Source organism: Schistocerca nitens, chromosome 3 (genome assembly GCF_023898315.1).
Source record: "Schistocerca nitens isolate TAMUIC-IGC-003100 chromosome 3, iqSchNite1.1, whole genome shotgun sequence".
Classification (NCBI taxonomy): domain Eukaryota; kingdom Metazoa; phylum Arthropoda; class Insecta; order Orthoptera; family Acrididae; genus Schistocerca; species Schistocerca nitens.
In genome coordinates, this window is record NC_064616.1 from 126,656,958 (window position 1) to 126,683,694 (window position 26,737).

Here is a 26,737-nt window from a genome sequence, read left to right on the forward strand (position 1 = left end):
CAGGTTGAAGTGTGGATTGTTATCTCCAATAAGTTGGTAGCAAGATCGTAAAAGAAAAAGTAATAGTGTGAAGTTAGATGCAGATGGAGTCAGTAAAATGCAATGGCAGGGAAAACAAGACTTTGGGTCAGGCTATCACAGACTTAACAACACAAAATGGGGATAATACAAGAGTAGGTCTAATAATGAGAAAGAGAACAAGAATGTGAATAAGCTCCTATGGACAGCACAATGAATGCATTACTGTAGCCACAACAGATGTAAAGCACCCACCACAGTACTAAAATTTATATGGCTATTAGATCTGCAGATTATGAAGACCATGAAATAATGCAATTTATTGCTTCTGGAGGATAAGACTGAAGAAATTACAGAAAGATTGTTAATTATAGAAGTCTGACCTTGATAGACTGAAGGTGCCACAGATTATGGAGAGTTTCAAAGAGAGCATTTGGAAATGAGGCTTTGGAGACAGTAATACAATAGGGGACAGATGGGTAGAGATAAAATAGTGAAGACAGCAAGGCAACAAACATACAAATGAAAGCAAAGCAGAAATATTAAACTTAGTTGAATGAAAAATAAAACATAAGAAAATTATCAAATGAAACAGGCAAACGGAATTACAGGTGTCTAAAAAATGGGATTGACAGAAAGTGTTAAATGGCAAAGCAGGAATGGCTAGGGGATAAATGGAAATCTGTAGAAGCATGAGTTACTGTGGGAAAAATAGATGCCACCTGTAAGAAAATCAAAGAAACCTTCGGAGAACAGAGAAAAACTTCTATGAATACAGGCTGTCTAATAGATGGCACTGTAACCGTCTTAATGTAAATGTAGTCACCTACAATAGAAAGATGAATCGCAATAAGATGGCTATGATTTGAGTTGCAAATGACACCATCTGTACTGTTCAGTGTGCACAGTAGCAGAAGTTCGGAGTCGTGAGACTGGTGCAAGACATGTTCCACATGCTGTCCATTACTTTCTGCCACAAGTTGAAATTGAGAAACAGTGTGTTCCATAACAGATTGGAGAGTTTTGAGGATCACATTCAGGGTGCGCTGGGCAGTGCATGCATTCAATTAAACTATGTTCATAATTGGAGCACTGAATGCAGTATCTTTCAGACAACTCCACAGTCAGAAGTCACACGGATTAAGATCAGGTGATCTTGATAGGAAATGACAGTTGATAATTATTCCATTTCCAAAATGTAGCAGCTGCTTCACTGGCTATTCAATGTGTGGAGTAGTGGCATCCTGCATAAAAATTATCCTATCCACACATCCACGCTTTTGAGGGGTTGGAATGACATTGGAGTGCAAAAGAATATCATAGCATTTACTAGTGACTGTACTGCTAACAGGACTCACAGGACTTATCTGAAAAAAAAAAATGGCCTTATAATAAAAGATGTCATCATACCTGCTCCACACAGCCATTTTTGCAGTATGAAGCGGTGCTGGTTGACATGTTTGCAGTATTTCTGTTGCTTATATTCTGCAACACTTTGTATTGACACGTCTTTGTAGGTGGAAACGGGCTTCGTCTGTCCAAAGAATGTTCTATGGTCATTTATGTTCCATTTCCATATGAGCAAGAAATTCCATAGGTAATGTTTGTCTTTCTGGCAGGTCACAACATTTGTCTTGCTGACAGGTCAACAGGAAGCAACTCCTGAACATGTGATTGTGTGTGGATAGCAATGCAGGATGTGTCATAGGATTTTATATAGCATGCTTGCTAGCACATCAAAAATTCAGTCAATTCCTTATCCACAGCTTGTTTGCACATCACCACTGAACTCCTCCTGCAGTGCTGTGGCCAGACCTTTTACAGACATTGTGTCTACTGATTTCCTCCCTCTGCCATGCTGCACTTCAAAAAACCTGTCTTTTCGAATTTTGTAATCGTTTTCGCCAGACACTTAGCAGACATCAGATCAATGCCTTTCCTCATACCCTTGAGTGTCTGGAACACAAAGTCATTTTGGGCATTTTGGATGCAAACTGAGGAACAGTCATATGCCATGTGTCTGTTGGTGTACATGTTCTGACTTTTACAGCGCCATCTATTGGCCAAAGTGTTTTTTGTTCCATGATGTTTCATCTTGTGTCAATAATATGCTATTCAAATTTGACATCATTCTGAGCGATGGTTCTCTTTCTACAGCATTTTGAAACTGGAGCTATAATCATGAACTCCTTGTTTCAAGAGCTCAGACAGCAAGCCCCAAGAAGGGAAAATGAAAATGTGAAAGCAATTTATAGAAGGATTATACAATGGAAATGAACTTGCAGATGAAGAGTACATTGTGGAATGGGAAGCAGAAGTAGATGAAGATGAGATTGGGGAGACTGTACTGCGGGAAGTCAGAGCATGGGAAAATGTAAGTTGAGGCAAGGCACTTTGAGTAGACGACATCCCTCAAAATCACTAAGATCCTTGGAAGAACCCATCATAAGAAAACAATTCCATGTAGTGTGCAAGATATATGAGACAACTGAAATACCCATATAATTCAAAAATAATTTAATAATCCCAAATCCATAGAAGAGAGGTGCTGATATCTGGGAAAATTACCAGACAGTTAGGTGAATATATCGTGGCTGCTGAATACTGACAACTATACTGGTCCTCTGATTAATTTTAAAAGATGTGTTAAGAATAGACAAGTCTACATTTATAGCTTTTGTAACTTTAGAGAAACCTTTTGACAGTGTTGTCTGGAATACACACTTTGAAATTCAGGAAGTAGCAGAGATAAAATACAGTGAGCAAAAAATAATCCATAACTTTTACAGAAGCCAGACTGCCTTTTATGGAAGTGAAACTTCAACAATAAACAGCTGAGCCAATGAGATGGTTGTCTCAAACAATGGAAAGTCCACTTTGTAATACCAACAATATTATGAAAAGGATAGATTGCTACTTGCCATAAAGATTACACGTAGAGTTGCAGACACGCACAACAAAAAAACTGTTACACATTGAGCTTTTGCTGAGAAGTCAACGTGTAACAGTCTTTTCGGTGTGCATGTCTGCAACTCAATGCATAATATTTATGGTGAGTAGCAATCTATCCTTTTCATAAGATAAAATAGTGGAAAATCCAGGTTGAAATAATGACAGTATTATGAAAAGGATACATTACTACTCACTGTATAGTGGACATGCTGATTCACAGATAGCTACAACAAGAAGACTTTCAAACAAATAAGCTTTTGGCCAAAGAGGTGTTCATTGGAATTAGACAAAAAAAAAAACACACACACACACACACACGAACATAACTCAAACACACATGATTACAGTGTCTGACTCACAAGGCCGCACCTCGGCTACCAGAGACTGTGATCATGTGAGTGTGTGTGTCACCTCGGCAACCACAGAGTGTGATCGTGTGTGTGTGTGTGTGTGTGTGTGTGTGTGTGTGTGTGTGTGTGTGTGTGTGTGTGTTTGTGTGTTTTTAGACTTTTTGCTTGAAAGCTTACTTGTTTGACACAGTCTTTTTGTTGTGCCCATCTGCAACTTAGTATTTCCACTATGTGATGAGTAGCAATCTATCCTTTTCTTAGTCTTTTCATAAGATGGGTGATCAGATAACTAATGAGAAAGCACTCAATTAAATAGGGCACAGAAGAAGGGATTGAACAACAGAGCACATACGTGAAGGCTGTTCTTTTACTGTTTTACCTCCACTCCTTTATTTGCCATCAATTTCAAAGCAACTGTAGAGTCTGCTTCAGGCACTTTACTTCTGTGATTGATGTGATATACCACCCTAAGTATATCCTGTTAATATACTTCCAGCTTTCTCTGGTGTTTTTAAATGAACTAAGATGAAGTTGCCAGTCTTATAGCCAGCAGTCCAGTGCAAGGAAGTTAATGTGAAATGCCTGCCAGAAAAAGTGAAGGAATTGAAAACAAAATGGTTGTCACATGGTCAAGGTCAGAGTCTCAGTCCAGCACACAGTTTGAGTCTGCCAGAAAGTGTCAAGTCAGGCATGGCATTCATTTCAGGCTTTATTGCATCAAAGCTGTACTTCACCAAACATATTATCTCATTGCAGTTAGAAAGTGGTTCTTACTTTGCATAAATGTTATTGACATTAGTCATAATTTCTAAAAAGGGAATCAAAAGTGAAAACTTGGGTCACTCAATGGTAAATGATAGAGTAGATAAAAATAAAACAATTGGTATGAAGAAAGATAATTTGAAGCAATTTTGTGTTGTAGCCAGAACTGCGTGTTATGTTATGAAAGTAGTTTCAAAAGTTCTCAAAATGGAATAGAAAGAAACATATTACCTCAGTGAAACTTTTGCATTTTTCATTGTAGTCTCTCTGTACTATAGTGCACTTGATCCAGCAGTGTTCCAATGCCTTGACCCCATCTCAAAAATTAGATTCCCCCAGACCTGCAAAATATCCTTTAATTTTGGCTGTCAGTTCTTCATTTGAAGAGAATGTCTCTCCACTGAGGAATATTTTGAGCATGGGGAAGAAGAGGTTGCAGCCTGATGAGCCATATCAGGTGAAAAAGGTGAGTGTGACAACAATTTTGTATCATAGTCATGTACATTTGCAATAAAATTGATACTTGTGTGTAAGTGTGCATTGTCTTGATGAAAGATGACTTTCTTCCTTGTCAAACCTGACCTTTATCACATGTCTTTTGCTGTAGTTGGCCTCATGGGTTAGTGTAGTATTGTTGCACAATAGTTTGACCAGTGGGAAGATAAAATCTATAGCAAAATCCCTTTGACATCCAAGAAAACTGATGCTGTGACCTTTCTGGCTGACTGTATTGCCTTTTGTTTCTTTGGTGGTGGTAGTGGTGGTGGTGGTGAATCAAGATAACGTTTCAACTACTTTGTCTCTGGGGTATGGTAGTGAACTCAAGTTTCATTTGTGGCCACAAACTGGTGCAAAAAATCTTGTTGGTTGCTCTGAAAGTGGGCCAAACATTGTTCAAACATGTCCATTCTGATGCATTCCAAGTCTGTGTTAAGAGCCACAGAACCAGCCGGGCAGCTAATTTTCTCATGTATAGTTCCACTGTTAAAATGTGATGTGCCTGTTAAGATGACATCCTTACAGCTTCAGCAATTTCTAGCCCTTTCGGTTGGCTGTCCTCCATGACTGTTTTATGCACTTTTGCAATAATTTTGGGGTACTGTTGCATCTTGGTCAACCACTATGCAGATCATCATCTAAGCTATTCCAACCAAATTTAAACTCGTGTGTCCACTTGGCAGCAATTGAATGTGAAGGACCAGGGTCCCCCAGTGTTGTCTTTCATATCTGTCCTTATCTACTACTTAATTAGTGAAGTTCGGTGGCAGGAGGAACAAGACTTTTGGTCAGGTGAATACAGAGTTATAAATACAACATCAAATAGGGGTAATGCATGAGTAGGTTTAATAATGAATAAAACAACAGGAGTGCGGGTAACCTACTACAAACAGCATAGTGAACGCATTATTGTGGGCGAGACAGACATGAAGCCCACAGCTACTACAGTAATACAAGTTTATATGCCAACTAGCTCTGCAGATGATAAAGAAATTGATGAAATGTATGATGAGATAAAAGAAATTATTCAGGTAGTAAAAGGAGATGAAAATTTAATAGTCATGGGCGACTGGAATTCGAGAGTAGGAAAAGGGAGAGAAGGAAACATAGTGGGTGAATATGGATTGGGGGAGAGAAATGAAAGAGGAAGCCGTCTGGTATAATTTTGCACAGAGCATAACTTAATCATAGCTAACACTTGGTTCCAAAATCATGAAAGAAGGTTGTATACTTGGAAGAATCCTGGAGATTCTAAAAGGTATCAGATAGATTATATAATGGTAAGACAGAGATTTAGGAACCAGGTTTTAAATTGTAAGGCATTTCCAGGGGCAGATGTGGATTCTGACCACAATCTATTGGTCATGAACTGTAGATCAAAACTGAAGAAACTGCAAAAAGGTGGGAATTTAAGGAGATGGGACCTGGATAAACTGACTAAACCAGAGGTTGTACAGAGTTTCAGGGAGAGCATAAGGGAACAATTGACAGGGATGGGGGAAAGAAGTACAGTAGAAGAAGAATGGGTAGCTCTGAGGGATGAAGTAGTGAAGGCAGCAGAGGGTCAAGTAGGTAAAAAGATGAGGGCTGGTAGAAATCCTTGGGTAACAGAAGAAATATTGAATTTAATTGATGAAAGGAGAAAATATAAAAATTCAGTAAATGAAGCAGGCAAAAAGAAATACAAACGTCTCAAAAATGAGATCGACAGGAAGTGCAAAATGGCTAAGCAGGGATGGTTAGAGGACAAATGTAAGGATGTAGAGGCATATTTCACTTGGGGTGAGATAGATACTGCCTACAGGAAAATTAAAGAGACCTTTGGAGAAAAGAGAACCACTTGTATGAATATCAAGACCTCAGATGGAAACCCAGTTCTAAGCAAAGAAGGGAAAGCAGAAAGGTGGAAGGAGTATATAGAGGGTCTATACAAGGGCAATGTACTTGAGGACAATATTATGAAAATGGAAGAGGATGTAGATGAAGATGAAATGGGAGATATGATACTGCGTGAAGAGTTTGACAGAGCACTGAAAGACCTAAGTCGAAACAAGGCCCCGGGAGTAGACAACATTCCATTAGAGCTACTGACAGCCTTGGGAGAGCCAGTCCTGACAAAACTCTACCATCTGGTGAGCAATATGTATGAAACAGGCGAAATACCCTCAGACTTCAAGAAGAATATAATAATTCCAATCCCGAAGAAAGCAGGTGTTGACAGATGTGAAAATTACCAAACTATCAGTTTAATAAGTCACAGCTGCAAAACACTAACACAAATTCTTTACAGACGAATGGAAAAACTGGTAGAAGTCAACCTCGGGGAAGATCAGTTCGGATTCCTTAGACGTATTGGAACACGTGAGGCAATTCTGACTTTATGACTTACCTTAGAAAAAAGATTAAGGAAAGGCAAACCTACGTTTCTAGCATTTGTAGACTTGGAGAAAGCTTTTGACAATGTTGACTGGAATACTATCTTTCAAATTGTAAAGGTTGCAGGGGTAAAATACAGGAAGTGAAAGGCTATTTACCACTTGTACCGAAACCAGATGGCTGTTATAAGAGTGAAGGAGAATGAAAGAGAAGCAGTGGTTGGGAAGGGAGTGAGACAGGGTTGTAGTCTCTACCCGATGTTATTCAATCTGTATATTGAGCAAGCAGTAAAGGAAACAAAAGAAAAATTCAGAGTAGGTATTAAAATCCATGGAGAAGAAATAAAAACTTTGAGGTTCGCCGATGACATTGTAATTCTGTCAGAGACAGCAAAGGACTTGGAAGAGCACTTGAACAGAATGGACAGTGTCTTGAAAGGAGGGTATAAGATGAACATCAACAAAAGCAAAACGAGGTTAATGGAATGTAGTCTAATTAAGTTGGGTGATGCTGAGGGAATTAGATTAGGAAATGAGATACTTAAAGTAATAAAGGAGTTTTGCTATTTGGGGAGCAAAATAACTGACGATGGTTGAAGTAGAGAGGATATAAAATGTAGATTGGCAATGGCAAGGAAAGCGTTTCTGAAGAAGAGAAATTTGTTAACATCGAGTATAGACTTAAGTGTCAGGAAGTCGTTTCAGAAAGTATTTGTATGGAGTGTTGCCATTTATGGAAGTGAAACATGGACGATAAATAGTTTGGACAAGAAGAGAATAGAAGCTTTCGAAATGTGGTGCTACAGAAGAATGCTGAAGATTAGATGGGTAGATCACATAACTAATGAGGAGGTATTGAATAGAATTGGGGAGAAGAGGAGTTTGTGGCACAACTTGACAAAAAGAAGGGACCAGTTGGTAGGACATGTTCTGAGGCATCAAGAAATCACAAATTTAGCATTGGAGGGTAGCGTGGAGGGTAAAAATCATAGAGGGAAACCAAGAGACGAATATACTAAGCAGATTCAGAAGGATGTAGGTTGCAGTAAGTACTGGGAGATGAAGAAGCTTGCACAGGATAGGGTAGCATGGAGAGCTGCATCAAATCAGTCTCAAGACTGAAGACCACAACAACAACATACTACTTAATCAGTGCCCGAATATTGATTTTTTCCATCTTCTTATAACGATACATGGGAATAACAACAGAGATATGTCTGAACTGCAGATCTCTATCCAGAGCATTGACACAACATATGTTTATTCATTAAAGATGACCTAATATTATGCAGAAACCTCATGCTGGCACTGACATTTATGGTGATTCTGCGAACTTTTCAAACTGCTCCCTTACATCAGAACCTAGTTCTAATAAGTGGAGATTTAAATTACAGGAACAAAGAGGTTCCAGTTAGAAGCATTCATATGTATGTAGACTGAGTGCTTCAATCAGTCTTAAACTATTATAGAGCAGTGAATTCAACAGAATTATATGACAAGTGACATTCAGTAAAACAAGCTTTTAAGTGTGATAATTAATTTATTAATTATGTTATGAATATTCCACCATAAAAGGATATTAAATGAGCCAAGTTATAAATTAACAGATGAAAATGATAGCAATCTATGGAACATATTAGTTACATTCTATCTCTGTTATCTATTTTCCATTAGATAAGTGCAAGTAAATGTAATCCAATTGACACAAGAAGTTTTATATTAGGGAAAAATTATGATGCTAATGTTAGTTGTGAAGATATAAGAAGTAGATCTCTTCATGCTGTAAGAATAAAGGCTTATCTGAAATGAGCATCATTTTATACCATGACAATTGATGTGTGGTCAGGTACAGTTTTAAATCTCTTTGAAAATATGTTACTTAATCCTCATGTTTTTGTCTTACGTCTGAATGTGTTGAATGTACATGGGTAGAACCAAACCTCATTCTGTGGTGAAGATTTAGTAGCCTTGGGACTTATTTGTTGGTCTTAATGTAAGCCAATATTTTCCAGGTTGCTGCAAAATGGTAGTCTTGTGATATATAACACTCAGCCAAGCAATAAAGGATTTTACTTATGCCAAGCTACGAACGGCATTGGTATTGGACTTAGCAAACTGGCCTTCCTCACTGTCCATGGTTAGTATGGATCTTTTCCTCAATTCTCTATTATGAAACAGACACTCCAGAATTTTTTATTTTAATATGAAATTATGTCTGAATGAAATATGTTTGTTTATGGCATGTGTTAGCTGTTATGTATGAATCAGAACACTACTGGGTGCAGGGACAGATTTATTATCATTTGATTAATGCATGTACTCTTTTTGCTGTGTTTCCTGGGTTAAGTGTGTGTATCAATAAAAAGATAGGGTCCATTTATTTGGAATAATTTTTTTTATTGATTTGTGGCATTTTAGTGCACAAACATTTTTTCTTGCTTTTCATTTAATTCTTGTATTAATTACACCTTTACAAAGTAAACATATTTGCACAAAGTAAAGAACATTTGATTCTAAAAACGAAAAGTCTCTTCCTCATCAGTAATGTGTATTTATATGTTAAAGACACAATTATACAGGGTGGTTCATAGGTGTGGAAGCACCTTTCTAACGCAGAAAGAGATGGATCAACAGAAATTTAAATTCAAGTAGTATTAGGTAGGAGAAGGGGAAAACCTGTGAGGTTGTATTACCAACATGGCTCACATTTTGGAAACTGCTGTCCTGGATGCAAACCATAATTTTCTAGTGAAAAGTCCTTGATGAGGCATATCAAGCAGAAATACATGGGAGGGAGTGGGAGGAGGGGGGAGGATGGTGGCAGTTCCTTTCATTTGAGCATAGCTCATTCATTCTTCAGTTTTCTCGCATTTTGTACAGAAGAGGGCAGATGGTAAATGCTAGTGATAACACATGAAGACTACACCATGTGTTCAATGCACTGTGCAACACATTGCAATGTTGTTAGCTGTTTCATTCATTCCTCATGTACTTTAATAAGCACGTGTATCAGAATATGAGCTCAGTGTGCTGTCCAGCACATTTTAACGTTGTTATCAATTTCACCCACCCCTAATGTGCTTTAATGAACACATGTACCGGAATGTGACCATAAGAGACAGCTATCCATTTCCTCAAATGCGCAAGGTGTCTGATCTTCACCTCACAGAGCGTTGCCTTCACATATCCACACAGATAGAAATCTAATGAACTTAAATCTGGGAAATGTACCAGCAATTTCACTGACTAAGTGAAGGCTAAAATCCAATACTTTCATCCATTTGAATGTATTTCTCAGAGCAGAATAATTTAGCAGCAACTCTTAAGACCAACACCAGTAATACCTTGATACATGTGTGGGAAACCTTGTCCTTGGAGCTGGGGCTGGTCTACCTCACCAGTACTGTATAAGCTTCTGTGACCACCAAGAGAGTGATGTGTTATTTATTTTATATGGCAGGCATCTTGGCGTAACTGCTCTTATCACAAGCATGGTCTAAACTGAAACATCCTCTTACTGAGGAGTGATTCAAATGGCTCTGAGCACTATAGGACTTAACATCTGAGGGCATCAGCCCCTAGACTTAGAACTACTTAAACCTAACTAACCTAACGACATCACACACATCCATGCCTAAGGCAGAATTGAGACCTGCGACCGTAGCAGTCACACAGTTCCGGACTGAAGTGTCTAGATCTGCTCGGCCACAGTGGCTGGCTGAGGAGTGAGGCTTGCTGAAGAAAGGCACACACTTCTCAATAACAACTGTTTATTACAAGAACCAAGCTATGCACAACATCTGGGAATGAATCTCTACACAAATTGATTACAGCAATGTCTTGAGGAGCAGGGAAGATTAATTTGACACTGTCCCATGAGGCTGTGAACTCATAGTCATTCCCCTGATGAGTAGCAGCTGCACTGACCACTATATGGCTGGGGACTCGTAGGCAGTCAACTGGTGAGGAGCAAGAAGCCACAATGACACATCCCAGGAGTTGATGAGCTCATGGGCATTCACAATGATTACTGCAAAGCGGTGCCCTCAGAGCTGCTGACTAAAGTGCAGCACCAGATGTGGCTCAGGATGAGAGCAGCATGGCACCTCAGCTGCCAGCAGGAGCAGCAGAAGGATACAGTTTTATCAGTATCATGTGAGCACATGACTGTGTGGATGTAAATTAGTGACTGTGACTGTAGCACTGTGGGCTCTGATTTGCACAACTCATAGTGCTGAACCTGGTGTAACCCCTCCCGCCCCCTCCTCCTAATGCTGTAGCAATTACTGATGGCTTGACTGTACTTAGTAACTTGCCTCTTCTATTTACAAACAACTGCCATGGTGAGACATGGCCATACCTGGCCCACAAAACGTATTCCCTAAGTATGCAGTGAGCAGCCCTGCATAAACAACACAAATGTGTCTAAAAAAATACTCAACACCAAAGAGAGCTTCATGCTGGTGTGATGAATGATTTTTGAGGAAAACTGTCATTAGGAGTGAACAGCCAGTGTGGCCCTTTTTCAGATTCAGTAGAATTTTACATAGAGATGCATAATCTAAAAGGGCATAAACAAATTGTAACAGAATGCTTGTCACTTGTGTGAATGTCTTCTTATTTTTGATGTATGAAGAATTTATGTTTGAGGCAGTATCGCTCTTTTATACAGGACTGCTATGAATGGCCATTCATTTTTAAAGGTCTACATTTTCCAAAGTATTGCACATGCAAATATGATTGTGAATAGAGCTGTTAACTCATCGAGTCTGCACTGTGCCCACTAGTTGGTGTTATTATTGCATGCTGTGACAAAATGTCAACAAAACAAGGAAACAGTTTTTGTGTACTGGATTATGTGATATGCTTATCTATTGCAACAGTACATTATCCATAGAGGAGGATATACTGAAAAGAGCTGTCATGTAAAAAGAGCATTGTGTGTTTGTACTGACACAGGTACAGACACAGGTTGTCTCTGTAAATAGAAAAATACCATTCAATGAAATGTGCCAGATGCAATTTATGGAGAAAGAGTGGGAAAGGTTTTATGCAGTTCAAAAAAAAAAAAAAAAAAAAAAAAAAATGAATGGTCTGCACAAGCCACAAACTTGGAACACCACAGAAAACTGAATGGAAGATTTTTTTGATGGTAGTGTCATTTCAAATCATATTGTCTGCAGCTTGTGCATCACTTAAAACTGTAAAATTATGGCCAGTTACTTGAATTTTGCATTACAAAGTAGAAAGCACTTGAGAATGAACATTTTACCTCCAAGCTGATTTTCAGCTATGGAACAACCATACATTTATCTGGAAAGCTTGGTCACCATAATGTGAGAGTGTGGGGCACTAAGAATCCTCATGAAATTGTGCCACATGAACAAAATTTCCAAAACATTAATGTTTTCTGTATGGTGTCACAGATGAAGCTGTGTGGGCTGTTTTTCTTTCGTGAGGAGGCTGTGACAGGTACCTCTTACCTTGAGATATTGCAGTTGTGGATGTTTCCACAACTGCTTTTTGATTCCAAAAATTTCATCTTCCTACATGATGGGGCACCTACCTCATTGGAGCATCAGTGTGTGTCCCTAGACAAACTTTTGCATTGCTGAATTGGGCATAGTGGTGAAAATGATGTGGCCCCATTTCCTTGGTTCCCCAGGTCACCTGACGTAATGTCTCATAATTTTTTCCTTTTGGGGGTTCATTGAGGACTTACCATCACTGCCAGGAACACTTGAATAGCTCCAAGAACACATCAGTGCTGCTGTGATGACCATTGACAGGATGTTCCTACATAAGGTATGGAACGAACTTGATTGACTGGATATGTATTGTGTGACCAGAGAGGCACTCATAAAACATTTGTAGAGTGCAAATTCAAACCTGGTGAGTTTATGGTTCTGTTAATGTGTCAGTCATAATTATGCATGTAATACTTTGGAAAATATAGACAGCTCTGAAAACAAATGAATTATTCATAGTAGCCCTGTACTTAAACAGTATTATGTGAAGTTATGGGGACACCTAAACCTATGGAGAGATTGTGAAGTGGAACATGTGTGATAGTAATTGTGATCTTTATGAGGGCTCATTACTTTTACATGGCAGTTGCCTGGGTGAATATCCAGTTGCGACACTCTTGCCTGATTTGTTGAAATGCAAGAAAGATGATGTGCTGTGCAAGGATGTAATATTCATGAAAAACTAAATTGAAACAATGAGAAACAGTCTGTATCACCAACACCATGAATATATCTAGGAAAGTAAGTACTTAGGTACAGAAGATGCCAGTGGTTTTCCTAACATTTAAAATACCAATCCTCTTTGAATCCATCACAGAGGTTCTACATTCACAGAGGCTCTATGTAATAAACTAGTTAAGATGCTTCAAATTCCATTGTTTCAGTCCTACAACAGTGGCATGTGGAAGGACTCACACTCTTATTGCAAGGCTATTGGCCCCTTTGGTGAAGTTAGCCATCAACTTATTTTATCTCCAGTGCAGTTCAGTACCTGTTAATGATACTGATGGAAAAAATAATTGCTGCACCAAGAAGGAGTTGTGCAAACGGAAGTTGGTAGGTGTATTTCTGTATCTGAAAGATGGTGCCTGTTCAGATTTTGCACCAGTCATACAAGTGTGGCACCAGTAGTGCTGTAAGTTTGCTGTAAATACACGCTGTAATTTTCATGAGTGAGTGTTAGTTACCTTTGAGATTGGGCATGGTGAGTAGATGTTAGTCAAGAATGTTTTTAAAGTGACAAAGAGGTCATTGTCAGAAACTCACTGAGTTTGAATGAGGTTGTGTAAAAGAGCTAAGAGAAGCTGAATGTCCCTTCTATGATATTGTAGAAAGACTTGGCAGGAATGTAGTCACTGTACATGATTAGGAGGACACAAGTTGAGGTCGTGAACCAACCTGTCTGCTTGCTAGGCACACTCGACCTACACCTGAGGTTATGGTCTGAGGTGTGATTTTGTATGACACCAGGAGCAGTCTCATCATTATCCCGTACAGCCTGACTGCCAGTATGTACATTAGTCTGGTGATTTGACCTGTTGTGCTGCCACTCATGAACAGCATCCAGTGGGTGTTTTCCAACAGGATAACACTTTTTCACATACCACTGTTGTAACCCAACATGCTTTACAGTGTGTCAGCACTTGGCCTGGTTGATCACCAGATCTGTCTCCAGTCAAGAACATATGCTACATCAGCAGACAACATTTGCAGCATTGTCCACAACCAGCATTAACTATCCATGTATTGACTGATCAAGGGCAACAGGCATGAAACTCCATCCCGAAAATTGCCAGCCAGCACCTGTACAACATAGTGTATGCATCTTTGCATGCTTATATTCAACATTCTAGCAGCTAAGCTGGCTATTAATTTAACAGCATTTCACATTTGCACTGGTTTATCTCATGCTTTCATTAACCTGCAGTCTTGCAGTGTTAGTAACTTAAATATGTTACCTAGATAAATGTATTCCCAAAATTCCATTATCCTACATTAATTATTTTTTGGTGCTGCAATTTTTTACAACAGTATATTTATCCAGTCTATCCATCTATTCTTTAGCATTCTTCTGTAGCACCACATTTCAAAACCTTTTATTATCTCTATGTCCACACTGTTCATTGTTCATATTTCTGTTCTGTACAAGGCTACACTCCAGTCAGATACTTACAGAAAACACTTTGACACCTAATTTTATATTCAGTGTTGATATTGTTCCTCCTCGAAATGCTGTTGCCAGTCTACATTTTATCCTTCTTTACTTCAGCCACTGTCAGTTATTCTGTTGCCCAAATAATAAAACTCATCTGCTGCTCACACTGTCTTATTTCCTAACTGAATAATCTCAGAATCAACTCATTTAATTTGACTACATTTGCTTTTGTTTTATTGATATTGATCTTCTCTTTTCAACATGCTATCCCATTTTGTTCAGATCTTCCAAGTTCTTTCCCCCATCTGATAAAATGACAATGTCACTGACAGACATCACAGTCCTTGTTACATTAAACATTTGTAGATTTGGATAGTCTGTCTACAACTCAATAGAAGCAGTATTTAATTTGGCCAATATGTTTTGTTTGTCAGGGCATTGTCAGTAGCTGTGTATGGTGATAGGGTTGAGAACAACATTATGCAAAGATGGTTTGCTACTCACCACATGAGGAGCTGTGGAGTTACAGACAGGCACATTGAAAACACTAATAAATGTTTAAGCTTTCACTCAAACAGGCTTTTTGGAAATGGTAGGCACACACACCTCCACACAAGCACATCTAACAAACAACATGGCCCCTGCTTCCGGATAAAGTGGCCAGTGACTCTCTCTCTGTGTGTGTGTGTGTGTGTGTGTGTGTGTGTGTGTGTGTGTGTGTGTGTGTGTGTGTGTGTGTGTGTGTGTGTGTGTGTGTGTGTGTGTGTGTGTGTGTGTGTGTGTGCTATTTGTGGAGTAGGCCTTTTGCCCAAAAGTTTAAATGTTTAGTAATCTGTTCATTGTGCCTATCCACAGCTGAACACCTCCTCAATGCATTAAGTAGTAATTTATCCTTTCCATAATCTTTTTTTTTATTCCATCCTAGATTTTCCAGTGTTTGATACTGTTTTATGTATGTTCTTGTTGAACTGCTGGTGAAGCTGCTGTTTTTACTTTTATATAGCAAGAATAAAATATCACTAAATAATAGAGGGAAGACATAGAGACTTTGAGGAGAATTTTTAAATGTCTACCTCCCCACAAATTTCACTTTATTGTAATAGATCATCTTCCAGGATTCTGGGTGAGATGAGAGATGTCACTGATTTTTGAACACCTGCTGCCATACTATCATAGATATAAACTAAACAATATTGGATAGTGACTGCCATCAGTGACAGAAACCAACCTTTCATTATCACAGAACCATTGCCTTAGAATGGGAATGAGCAACTTTTGGTGATTTTTGGCCCTGATACACATACTTAATATCACTGGCTGCTTTCTCACATCATGTGAGGCTGTGCTCCTAGTACATAAAGTCAAAACTATAGCGTCCAGGATGTTAATTTTTTATCGGGTAACAAACCAATATGAATGGCACCCCTTTCACAATATGCCATGCCAAGAAATTATGCATCAAGACAAAATATCTAAGAGAACATTCAATTTATATTCACGCCATCTTCAGATATTTACATGTATTTACACTTTGTGAATATTGTTTCTTTTATTATGATGTTTTATAATAACTGCCTTAAATACTTCCATTACAAAATTCTGCAATGCTATTTACTGTATTTACACTTTACCAACAATCACTAAGTACACAAATATTACACTGGCTGACAACTACGCACTGAATAATGACAAGGTTAGAGAAACATTACACAGCTATTAACTCTCCAAATACAGGGTCCTATTACTGACAACTGAATGCATTCTGGCACAGAGCTAGTCTGACTCAAGAATGTTTGTGTGCAATGGAGAAGGTTCAAGTGGGCTAGGCCCCACTGGCGTATCTGGGGGCCGGGATGCTGGCTGTGGGCAATGGTGGCGTGCCTGCTTCACCCAACCCCTACTGCTGCAGGATATAAATTCTGTGGTGGTGGATCACGCAAGTGAACCACTACACCCCTTCACTCTTCCGTGGAGCCAGTATCAATGGCATCGGTGCACAGAATAGGAGGATCACACTGCCTGGATCGCTGCTGATGGAGATCAGCACAGGCTGGGAAGCCACTAAATCCACCCCGGTGACCTGATAGCGATGACAGTGGTGATGGCACCAGCACAATAGCAGCTTCACAGCAATAGCATCAGCTTCCATTCGCTTGTCAGTATCCAAAGCGGTGCCACCATCCCAGGGTCTGGCCATCAGTTTCTCCAGGAAGGTGGGTGTGGTCCAGATGATGGTGCACTGGCTGTGGTGATGACCCCTACAAGGGGGCTCTGTGGACTGTGCAGTGGCAAGAGACGGTGCCAGCGATGGCACGGGATCATCCTCTGAAGCTCGGAAGGGGACGGCACCTGCAGGAGAGCGCTTCAATGGTTTCCACTACAAAAGGTTGTTGCCCCACTGAGGGCGTAGTTGATTCCGGTGGTGGTACAGTGATGCCCCATTGGTGTCCAAAGTGAACATTCGCCAGTCATGTATGTCCTGAACCATAGCTGGTGCCCGTCTCGTACACCAACCATAGGAGTGCATCCAGTCTGGATCACCCACAGCATAATGTGGAGGGCCATGGCGCAGGATGGAGCAGGTATAGTAGTGTACGAGGTTGTTGGCTGTGGAGAGCCTCTGTTGAGCTGTGGCAGTTCAGTCTGGCAGTCCTGTAGATGCTTACAAATATAAGCAATGCTGTATCAGCAGGTGAGTCTGCTGAGCACTTTGCCAGTTGCATGTTAAGTATACACACAGTATGCTCTGCCTCCCCTTTCCAACCAGCAAGGCTGGCTGTGAGGGATATCATTCTTGACCAGTTTTGAATCCTCACATCTCACACTGGTGCACACTTGTATACCACTTTAGATGCCAAAGATGGCTGGACTCATTCTAGAACTTCTACATCAAAGAAGGAGAGTACGCCAGACAACATATTTAAAATACCATTTGATAACACCTAATGCTAGCACTACACTGCAAGCCATTATATACTAATGGGTCTAAATTGGAGGACAGCCGTGACTGCTTTGTGGTTTGCCCCATCTTGTCCCAGAGTGAGCTTCAAGCCATCTAGAGCATACACACAGCAGTCAAAAGCAGTGCAGTCCACCCAAAACTTCCTAATATGTGTGCATCTAGGCAAGGAACTTATGTTCTGCTGGATTCTATAATGTGTGGGAAGTTGGAGCAACCAACTGCTGCTACTGCAGCAGCCAATCAGGCTTGCACACTACATACAGTAGCATGGTGTAAAGTCCAACCTGTTTATACTGCCCTCACTCATAATTTGGAAGAGGAGGGGCTAGAAACAAGAGACAAAAAGCTGTCACCTATTGGAGTGGTGCAAAATTCTATTTAAAATGAATGTTTTTCGCATGACTGGGATTGTGACTTCCACTCTGTTTTCAGAGATGGCATGAAAAGCATCAAGTATCTTATGAAACTCTGATTACGCAGTTTCAACTGCAGATCTTTCTAAAGAACACTTAGTAAAATACTCAAGTGAGCTCTAACATTGACCAGTGGCCACAGGGTGCTGATGTGTGCTGATGACTTAGGAATATCTTGTATATCACAATGAATAACAGCAACTGTGATCTCATATTTTAATGGAATAATTGTTCAAAGATTTTGTTAAGCTTTCTTTAGTTGATAAGAAACTACATACATTCTGTATAAATATTGTGCTTATTAAGCAAAACGCAAGTTCATTAATGCAGATGATGAGCTCACTAAATTTTTAATCATAATATTAAGGTGTGAAAACAAAAACTGAGGTACCAGTTTTTAACATTAATTATACATGGAGGCCAATGAAACGCATATGATTTGAAATGTGCTTTCTCATAGATGTGCACAAAGAAAAAAATCATATATGTACTAGCCATTAATACTGGTGAGAGGAAGCAGATGCTTTCATATTCATAACTCTGATGATACCTTCTGTATCACATATTGAAATCTCCACTATGTGAACACTAAAAATTGGAGTGCTACCAACTTTGGCCTTGTGTACTGATCAGGTGCTATGGTAAAAATGACACGAAAGTAGCAACATTTTATGAAATCGCATTCTATAGATGTTCATGTTTAAATATTGCAAGTACTTCATTTGAAGTAACACACACTTACAGGGCAGCTGCAATGCCACAACAGCTATGCTGCTGATGTTGTTGTAATAACTTCAGGTTTAACAAATATATTTACAGGGAGACGCAATACATGAAAGTCACAGATCAAGTAAACAGAGTAAGACGTGTGTATACTTTAACAGTCAAATCATAACTGAGTCCAAGTCTAGCGGCCGCTGGCTGGCTGGCTGCTTAGGTGGCGCTGCTGCTGCATGGCTGGCCGACTGCGCCGCATGTAGAGGACGCGCATAAGTGCGCGGTGGCAGTTTGAAAGATCAGTGAATCACAACACTTTTCCCCCCTTTCAATTTTTTTCACAGGTCTTGATGGAGGTGGCCTGTAGATTGCTAACGTCCATAGGTGTTGTTTGACTGGCCTTAAAGTCTCAAGGAGGAGGCTTCCCGTACGGATGGAAGTGTCCCCGATATAACGGGTCGAGATGACAGGAGACGTGGGGGTCAAATCTGCTGGGGCCCCATGCACCAATCTGCCCATTGCGGCAAGTCTGGTTGTTGTAACAGGAGACATGGGTGATGTGTCCAGGTCTGTAGGAGAAGGAGGCGAGTAGAGTTGCTCCGACAGATGATGGTCATCTGGTTCCTGCATTGGCTCGTCTTCTGGTGGCGTCAGTTCTTGTGCTGCCACCGATATGATGGTGAGAGGACTCCATTGTGAGTAATGAGAGATTCCACTATCCCGAGCGTCAGGTAGAGCCAAAGGTGGTGTAGCGGCATCCGGAAGGGGCATTGCTGGCACACGAGGCCAAAGCTGGTCTGAATGACACTGCAACACCCGTGTCCATCTGGATTTCATACAGGCGTCGGCCACAGTGTCGTAAGATGCGGCCAGGACACCATTTTGGCTGCCTGCCGTATCCCTGTATCCATACAAGGTCGTTGGAGGTGAACCAGCCAAGCGAAGGCACCCGCGGCCGTGAGATGGAAGGCCACAGAAGATGATGTAGTGTGCGGGGCTGTTGGCCATGTAAGAGATCAGCCGGGCTGTGGTCGCCCATGGAGGTGAGATCGTAAGAAGCCAGAAATTGCAGATACGCATCATCAGCAGAAGAAGTGAGGAGTTTCCTCATCTGAGCCTTAAATGTGCGGACCAGTAGTTCAGCGTCACCGTTTGACTGTGGCTGGAACGGATGGGCCGTGACATGCATGACGCCGTGACGGGCACAAAAATCCGCAAAATTGGAAGAGGAAAACTGTGGACATTATCAGTAACAAGAGTAGAGGGAAGGCCTTCAAGAGAGAAAATGCGAACTAGAGCATTGGTGGTTGCCGCGGTGGTAGGCAACGTGCAACGGACGATGAAAGGAAAGTTCGAGTAGGCATCAATAACGAGAAGCCAATAAGTACCTAAAAAAGGTCCTGTGAAGTCAGCACGAATACACTCCCAGGGCTTCTCAGGCAAAGGCCACATTGACAAAGATGACTTCGGGGCGGTGGCCTCTGACACACAAGGGCCGCAGGCAGCGACCATGTGTGCGATTTCAGAGTCGGTGCTGGGCCAGTGCACATGACAGCACACCAGAGATTTTGTGTGAAAGGCACCCCAGTGCCCTTAGTGAAGGAGACGCAAGACCAAAGCACGCAAAGACGCAGGTACCACGACACGCGGCGAAGCATTTTCGGTGGAAAGGAGAATAAGACTATCCCTAGCCGTGAGGTGGTAACGCAAAGCGTAGTAGTTCCACAACGGATCAGAAGTCTTAGCATACAGCATAAAACCCGGGAGAGTGTAGAGTCAGAAGCCGTAGCAGCCGCCAGCCGGTCCCCAGTGATGGGGAACCCATCCACAACCCGCTGCTCGGCAACATCCAGGTTGAAACACAAAAGTTTGTCCCTATAAAATGCCAGGTCAGGACCCATGGGAAGGCGAGACAGTGCATCAGCATTCACATGTTGAGCCGTCGGCCGGAAATGAATCTCATAATTGAAACGAGACAAGTAAAGAGCCCAATGCTGGAGGCGGTGTGCAGCCTTGTCGGGAAGCGACTTTGATTGATGAAACAGGGAAACAAGTGGTTTGTGATCAATAACAAGATGAAATTTGGATCCATAGAGAAAAACACCAAACTTATGAAGAGCATAAATAAGCTTCTTTTTCAATTTGAGAATACTTTTGTCGGGCATCCATGAGCGTTTTGGAGGCATAAGCAATGGGTTGTTCAGAACAGTCAGAAAAATGGTGCACAAGGACTGCACCGACTCCGTATTGGGAGGCATCTGTTGCAAGAACAAGATGTTGGCCAGGTCGATAAGTAGCCAGGCATGAGGCCTGTTTCAGCAGAGTCTTCAATTTCTGGAAAGCCACATCGCATGGCGCAGACCAGTGAAAGGGCACGTTTTTATGCAACAGGCGATGCAACGGCTGAGCCACCGAAGCAGCAGATGGTGAAAACTTGTGATAGTATGCTATTTTCCCCAAGAAGGCCTGCAGTTCCTTAACAGATGTAGGGCGAGGAAGGGCATCGATCGCAGCGACAGTTTGCTGAAGCGGATGAATACCATCCTGAGAGAGTTGAAACCCGAAGTACATGATAGATGCCTGAAAAAATTTTGATTTCTGAAGATTACACTTAAGACTGGCAGTCTGTAAGGCGTGAAAAAGTGTGCGGAGATTTTGCAGATGTTCGTCAGTGGTGGAGCCAGTGACAACAATGTCGTCCTGGTAATTTATGCACCCAGGGACAGTGAGCAATAATTGTTCCAAGAGTGCCTACTCCACAAATAGCAAGCGCGCACGCACGCACGCACGCACGCACACACACACACACACACACACACACACACACACTGTTACTGGCCACTGTATCCGGAAACATGGGCCATGTTGTTTGTTAGATGTGCTTGTGTGAATGTGTGTGTGTGTGTGTGTGTGCCTATCAGAAGCTTATCATCAACTTCCTCTCGACGCTGCTTCCCAGCAGTTTCTGGTCCTTAACATGCCTTTCGGCCTCTATCAATACCAACAATTGCCATTCGGGGTTGCCAGCGCCCCTGCTCTCTTCAGCGAGTATTTTACTAAGTGTTAGAAAAATACTGACCTCCAGCAAGTTTAGTGAACAATTCTTCAGGTCGAGGCATAGTGTAAGTGTCGATAAGGCATTGAGCATTTACAGTGGCTTTGAAATCGCCACAGAGACGAATATCACCATTTGGCTTAGCAACGACAACAACAGGAGAGGACCACTCACTGGAAGTGACAGGAAGCAAGACCCCTGAAGCAGTGAGATGGTCCAGCTCCCGTTTGACCTGATCACGAAGGGCCACAGGAATTGGCCGAGCCCGAAAAAACTTAGGCCGAACAGTGGGTTTGAGCGTGATATGAGATTCAAAGTCATTTGCACGGTCTAACCAAGGAGAAAAAAGGGACGAAAATGTCGTCGACAAGGAATCCTGTTGAGCATAAGGAATAGCATCAGAGACGTTATTGACAGAGTCATCTATGGAGAACCCAAAAACACGAAAGGCATCGAAACCAAAAAGATTCTCCGCATTACTATGGTTGACCACAAATATGGGAACTGTGCGATCGACAGATTTGTAAGATACCTCAGCATCAAATTGTCCCAAGAGAGAAATCTTCTGTTTATTGTAGGTCCGTAATTGCCTAGTGACAGGTGACCAGATTGGAGAACCCAACTGAAGATACATCTGAGAATTGATGATAGTGGCAGCAGAACCAGTATCCACCTGCATGCGAACATCTCGACCAAGTATTTGGACAGTGAGGAATAACTTCCCTGAAAGGGAAGAAGTACAATTGACAGACAACACAGAATCAGAATCAGCGTCATGTTCATGAACATCATGTATGCAGTCAGATTTGCAAACGGATGACACATGACCCTTTTTTTTGCATTTGTGACATACGGCCCAACTTTGTGGACAATCTTCTCTTGAATGTTTCGTAAAACACCGCGGACACGAAGGAAGTTGCCGTGGGTTTTGCTGCAGTTTCTTAGAGGTTTGTTTACGGTTAGGCCGAGGCTGCGCTTGGGAGCGTTGGCCTACTGCGGCCACGTCGGCCGGCGTGGACACGCCACACGCTTCGTCAACATCGCACAGAGGTTGTATTTCCCCGACGTCGCCCCATGCCTCTATTTGCGCTCCAGCGGCGCGAGAAATTTCAGAAGACTGAGCGATGGCTAGGACTTCGTCTAGAGTCAGGTTTGCTAACTGAAGGGCACGTTGCCTAACTTCTTTGTCGGGCGCCGATCGGATAATAGCATCCTGTACCGTGGAATCGGCGTAGGATTCTTTGTGAACGTCAGTAACAAATTGACACTTTCTACTGAGGCCGTGAAGTTCAGCAGCCCAAGCGCGATAGGTTTGATTCGGTTGTTTTCGACAACAATAAAAGGCAACACAAGAGGCTACCACATGCGTTTGCTTTTGAAAATAGACAGGCAGAAGTGAACACATTTCAGCAAAGGACAAAGACGCAGGATCTTTCAAAGGAGCCAATTGAGACAACAACCGATACATTTGAGGTGAAATCCATGAAAGGAACAGAGACTTACATGTTTGTTCATCCGCGACATGAAATGCCGAGAAGTGCTGTTGAAGACGTTTTTCGTAATCAGACCAGTCTTCCACCGTCTCGTCGTAAGGAGGAAAAGTGGGTAGAGACAAAGACGAGAGACGCCCCACATTTGATGCCGCGACTAAATCACGAATCGCATTTGTAAGAAGCGTTTGCTGTTCTATGAGACTTTGCAATAGTTGCTTTAAAGTAGTCATGGAAACATGTGGGTCAATGATGGAAAAGAAAAATCACTACCTTGTCACCAATTGTAATAACTTCAAGTTGAACAAATATATTTCAAGGAAGACGCAATACACGAAAGTCACAGATCAAGTAAACAGAGTAAGACGTGTGTACACTTTAACAGTCAAATCATAACTGCGTCCAAGTCTAGCGGCCGCTGGCTGGCTGGCCGCTTAGGTGGCGCTGCTGCTGCATGGCTGGCAGACAGCACCGCATGTAGAAGACGCGTGTAAATGTGCGGCGGCACTTTGAAAGATCGGCGAGTCACAACAGTTGTCAACAACAGAAAGCAAAACGTAGTAATGAAGCAGTGAAGGGCAACAGACATTGTTTATTAGCGTCATTTTTTTCATTTACTTTTGTTGAAGAGTAAATGGATTTAACTTTATGTCCCTTTGTTGTCCTCACCATAAAATTTGAAGTGTCCCTAATTTTCATTTTCTCCATTTTGAATATGTATGATTTCCCTTATTATACGGAAAATATATTTGCTTTGGGCTGTTCCTCAAAGAAGAACCCCGACAGGCCAGAAAGAAAGACAAAGAGCTAGAGAGACACAATTTTTGCATGGAAAAAGTAATATGAATAATGTGGATGTTCATAGTGATAATTATGTTGTTCAGAAGTATACCGTAATTACAAATAATTCTGAGAGCTATAATTGTGGTTTGATGAATTCACAGTGCAGCTTTTGTAATGCAAATCGTTTCACATTTGTGGTTTACTTTACGCAATACAATGGAACTCACACAGTGTTTTCATAATGGAAATGTTAATTTGCCGCTGTTAACACAAAATTTATTTTTCAGTACACTGTATCAAGAACTTCTTCAAATGATTGAAGAGTTAAAAAGAAATGAAAGGATTATTTCCAGAATACTGTAACTTCAGTGTAGCATTTCCTATGGGTCAGATCTGAGGCTAAAATTTCACTGTTTTATGTGGAGTGTATGGCGTGAAATTTTTTTATCATAGCTCAGGTCCATGGACTCAGTTTTTCAAATTTCGACCACAAGTGATACTAATCTGTGTAAATTTTCTGGATTCATTTTCAGTGTTAACAGTTACATTTTTCTATCATTATTCTCATGAAAATATTCAGCAATTGTTTCAATAGCAAACAATCCAGAATTAACTGGAATGTCTCTGTAGACAACTACAAAATGTTGATCAAATCACTGTTTCAGTCCCGGCAAGGTTTACTGTGGCGTATCAGAATGTAACAGCTTTGAAGGGTGCCACAGCAGTTCTTGATTGCACTGCTGAAGGAGATAAGCCAGTTTCAATTACTTGGTTTAATAATGGGCACCAGCTTGACAGAAAACTTTACTCAAATATCACATTGAAGGAAGAGGAATCAGGAAATGGAACATTTTCAAGACTGACTATCTGGGATCTTCAAAGAGAACATACTACTACTTTTGAATGTGTGGCTTCAAACAAGTATGGAAGTGACCAGATGGAGGTAAAATTGACAGTACAAGAGCCACCAGAACCACCAATAAATGTCCATGTAAATAATTTTACCAGTCGCTCAGTAAAACTGAGTTGGGAAGAGCCGTATAATGGAAACAGTGCCATTACATCATACATTATCCAGTATAAAAATGTGTCAGGTATGTTTGTTCTGTGTAATTTGCTCTAGTTTGAAACAAATATGTCTTCATTGATGTATGCTTATCTGAGAAACAGCATAATTCTTACCAGTGTCTACACATGTTGACAGTGCCTTGGAGCCTTGATGTTCCACATATTGAGGTGGACAGACTCCAGCAGGTAGCTTCACTGAGTGACCTCATGCCAGCACATGTGTATCACATAAGAGTTCTTGCTGTAAATGATATTGGCTCATCTAATTACAGTAATATTCTCACAGTAACAACAATGGAGGAAGTTCCTGAGGCTCCACCACGAGATGTCAGAGTTAAAATGAAAGATTCAGAGACTCTGCTTGTAAGTTGGAAGGTAAAAACAATAAGCATAGTACTTTAGAATTATAAAGGAAGTTATATCCTTTAAATTGTGCTACAGAGGTTCAGTTTGTTTGCTGGAAGGCATTTTTATACCATCAGAAGCTGCCGGAACACTGTAGAAGTAATTGGAACTGGAATACGACAACACATTGCCCAGCACACAGTCACTCAAATATATGTCCTTTCATTTTGTGTGTTCATGTGCCTATATATGTACTGGAAAATCCAGGATGGAATGTAACAATATTATGAAAAGGGAAGTTGCTTCTCACCATATAGTGGATATGCTGAGTCACAGATAAAGACTCTCACAATTGTGAGAGTCTTTTCGCTGTGCCTATCTGTCACTCAGCATCTAGACACACACACACACACACACACACACACACACACACACACACACACACACACACACACACCTGTTTTGGTATACAATGCAGTGAAAAAAAAAAAACACACACAGTTATCAAAGCAGTGAATTGTTGAAATCATTATATGTGGGACATGTTTACAGCTGTATTTTTCCAATCTGTCACGACTATAATGAAAGAAGATAAAATTTTTGTGTTAAAAACATATGATAAAAGTGGTACTACTACAGTTGTTAATCAATGGGAAAAACAGCTTGGATCAAAATAACCATCTAGACAAACAGTGTGTGACATATGAAATAGATTTGAAGAAAATTAATTTGTTACAGATGTACCAAGAACAGGATGCCCAACAACAGTCTCAACAGAGGAAAATGAACTGCAGGTATGTTTATCTGTGATGCAAGGCCTGCAAAAATCAACCAGGTGATTAGCAACTGAGTTGGATTTATCACAAAGATCAGTGCAAAGAATGTTACACAAACAGAAGTTTAAAGTTTACATTCCACGTTTAAAACATGGGTTACTTTAAGATCATCCAGAGCAATCTCTTTAGTGTTATGAATTGATGCTTGATCAACAGCACATGATCCTAACCTATTCACTAAAGTTTTGTGGTCTGAGAAGTCCAATTTTAAGTTAAGTGGGCAAGTTAACAGACATAACTGTACTTACTGGTATACTGACAATCAAAATCTTTTATTAGAATGGCCACTAAATCAAACTGGTGTGAGTATTTGGGAGGGCAATATGATCATTTGGTATACTTGGACCATATTTTTTGAAGGTACAGTGACAGGAGACAACTATTTGGATATGTTTCAGACTTGTACTGAAAAATTTCAAGGAATTTACTT

General features: G+C 40.8%; 1 protein-coding gene across 1 annotated transcript; it reads left to right on the forward strand.

Annotated features, from left to right (window-relative positions):
- The first annotated feature begins 18,200 nt into the window (after positions 1-18,200).
- LOC126249097 (Down syndrome cell adhesion molecule homolog) lies at positions 18,201-26,375 on the forward strand. Its single transcript, XM_049950747.1, has 7 exons — positions 18,201-18,216; positions 18,320-18,380; positions 24,689-25,152; positions 25,263-25,501; positions 25,609-25,746; positions 26,111-26,265; positions 26,345-26,375. The coding sequence occupies exons 1-7, from the start codon at positions 18,201-18,203 to the stop codon at positions 26,373-26,375; spliced, it is 1,104 nt and encodes a 367-aa protein (XP_049806704.1).
- The last annotated feature ends 362 nt before the right edge of the window (positions 26,376-26,737 follow it).

Excerpts from the sequence above, each read along its gene's own strand:
- LOC126249097 (XM_049950747.1), top strand. Across the intron at positions 18,381-24,688 it reads TTTTTAATCATAATATTAAG|ACAACTACAAAATGTTGATC; the intron begins GTGTGAAAACAA and ends ATGTCTCTGTAG. Across the intron at positions 26,266-26,344 it reads CAGAGGAAAATGAACTGCAG|TGCAAAGAATGTTACACAAA; the intron begins GTATGTTTATCT and ends CACAAAGATCAG.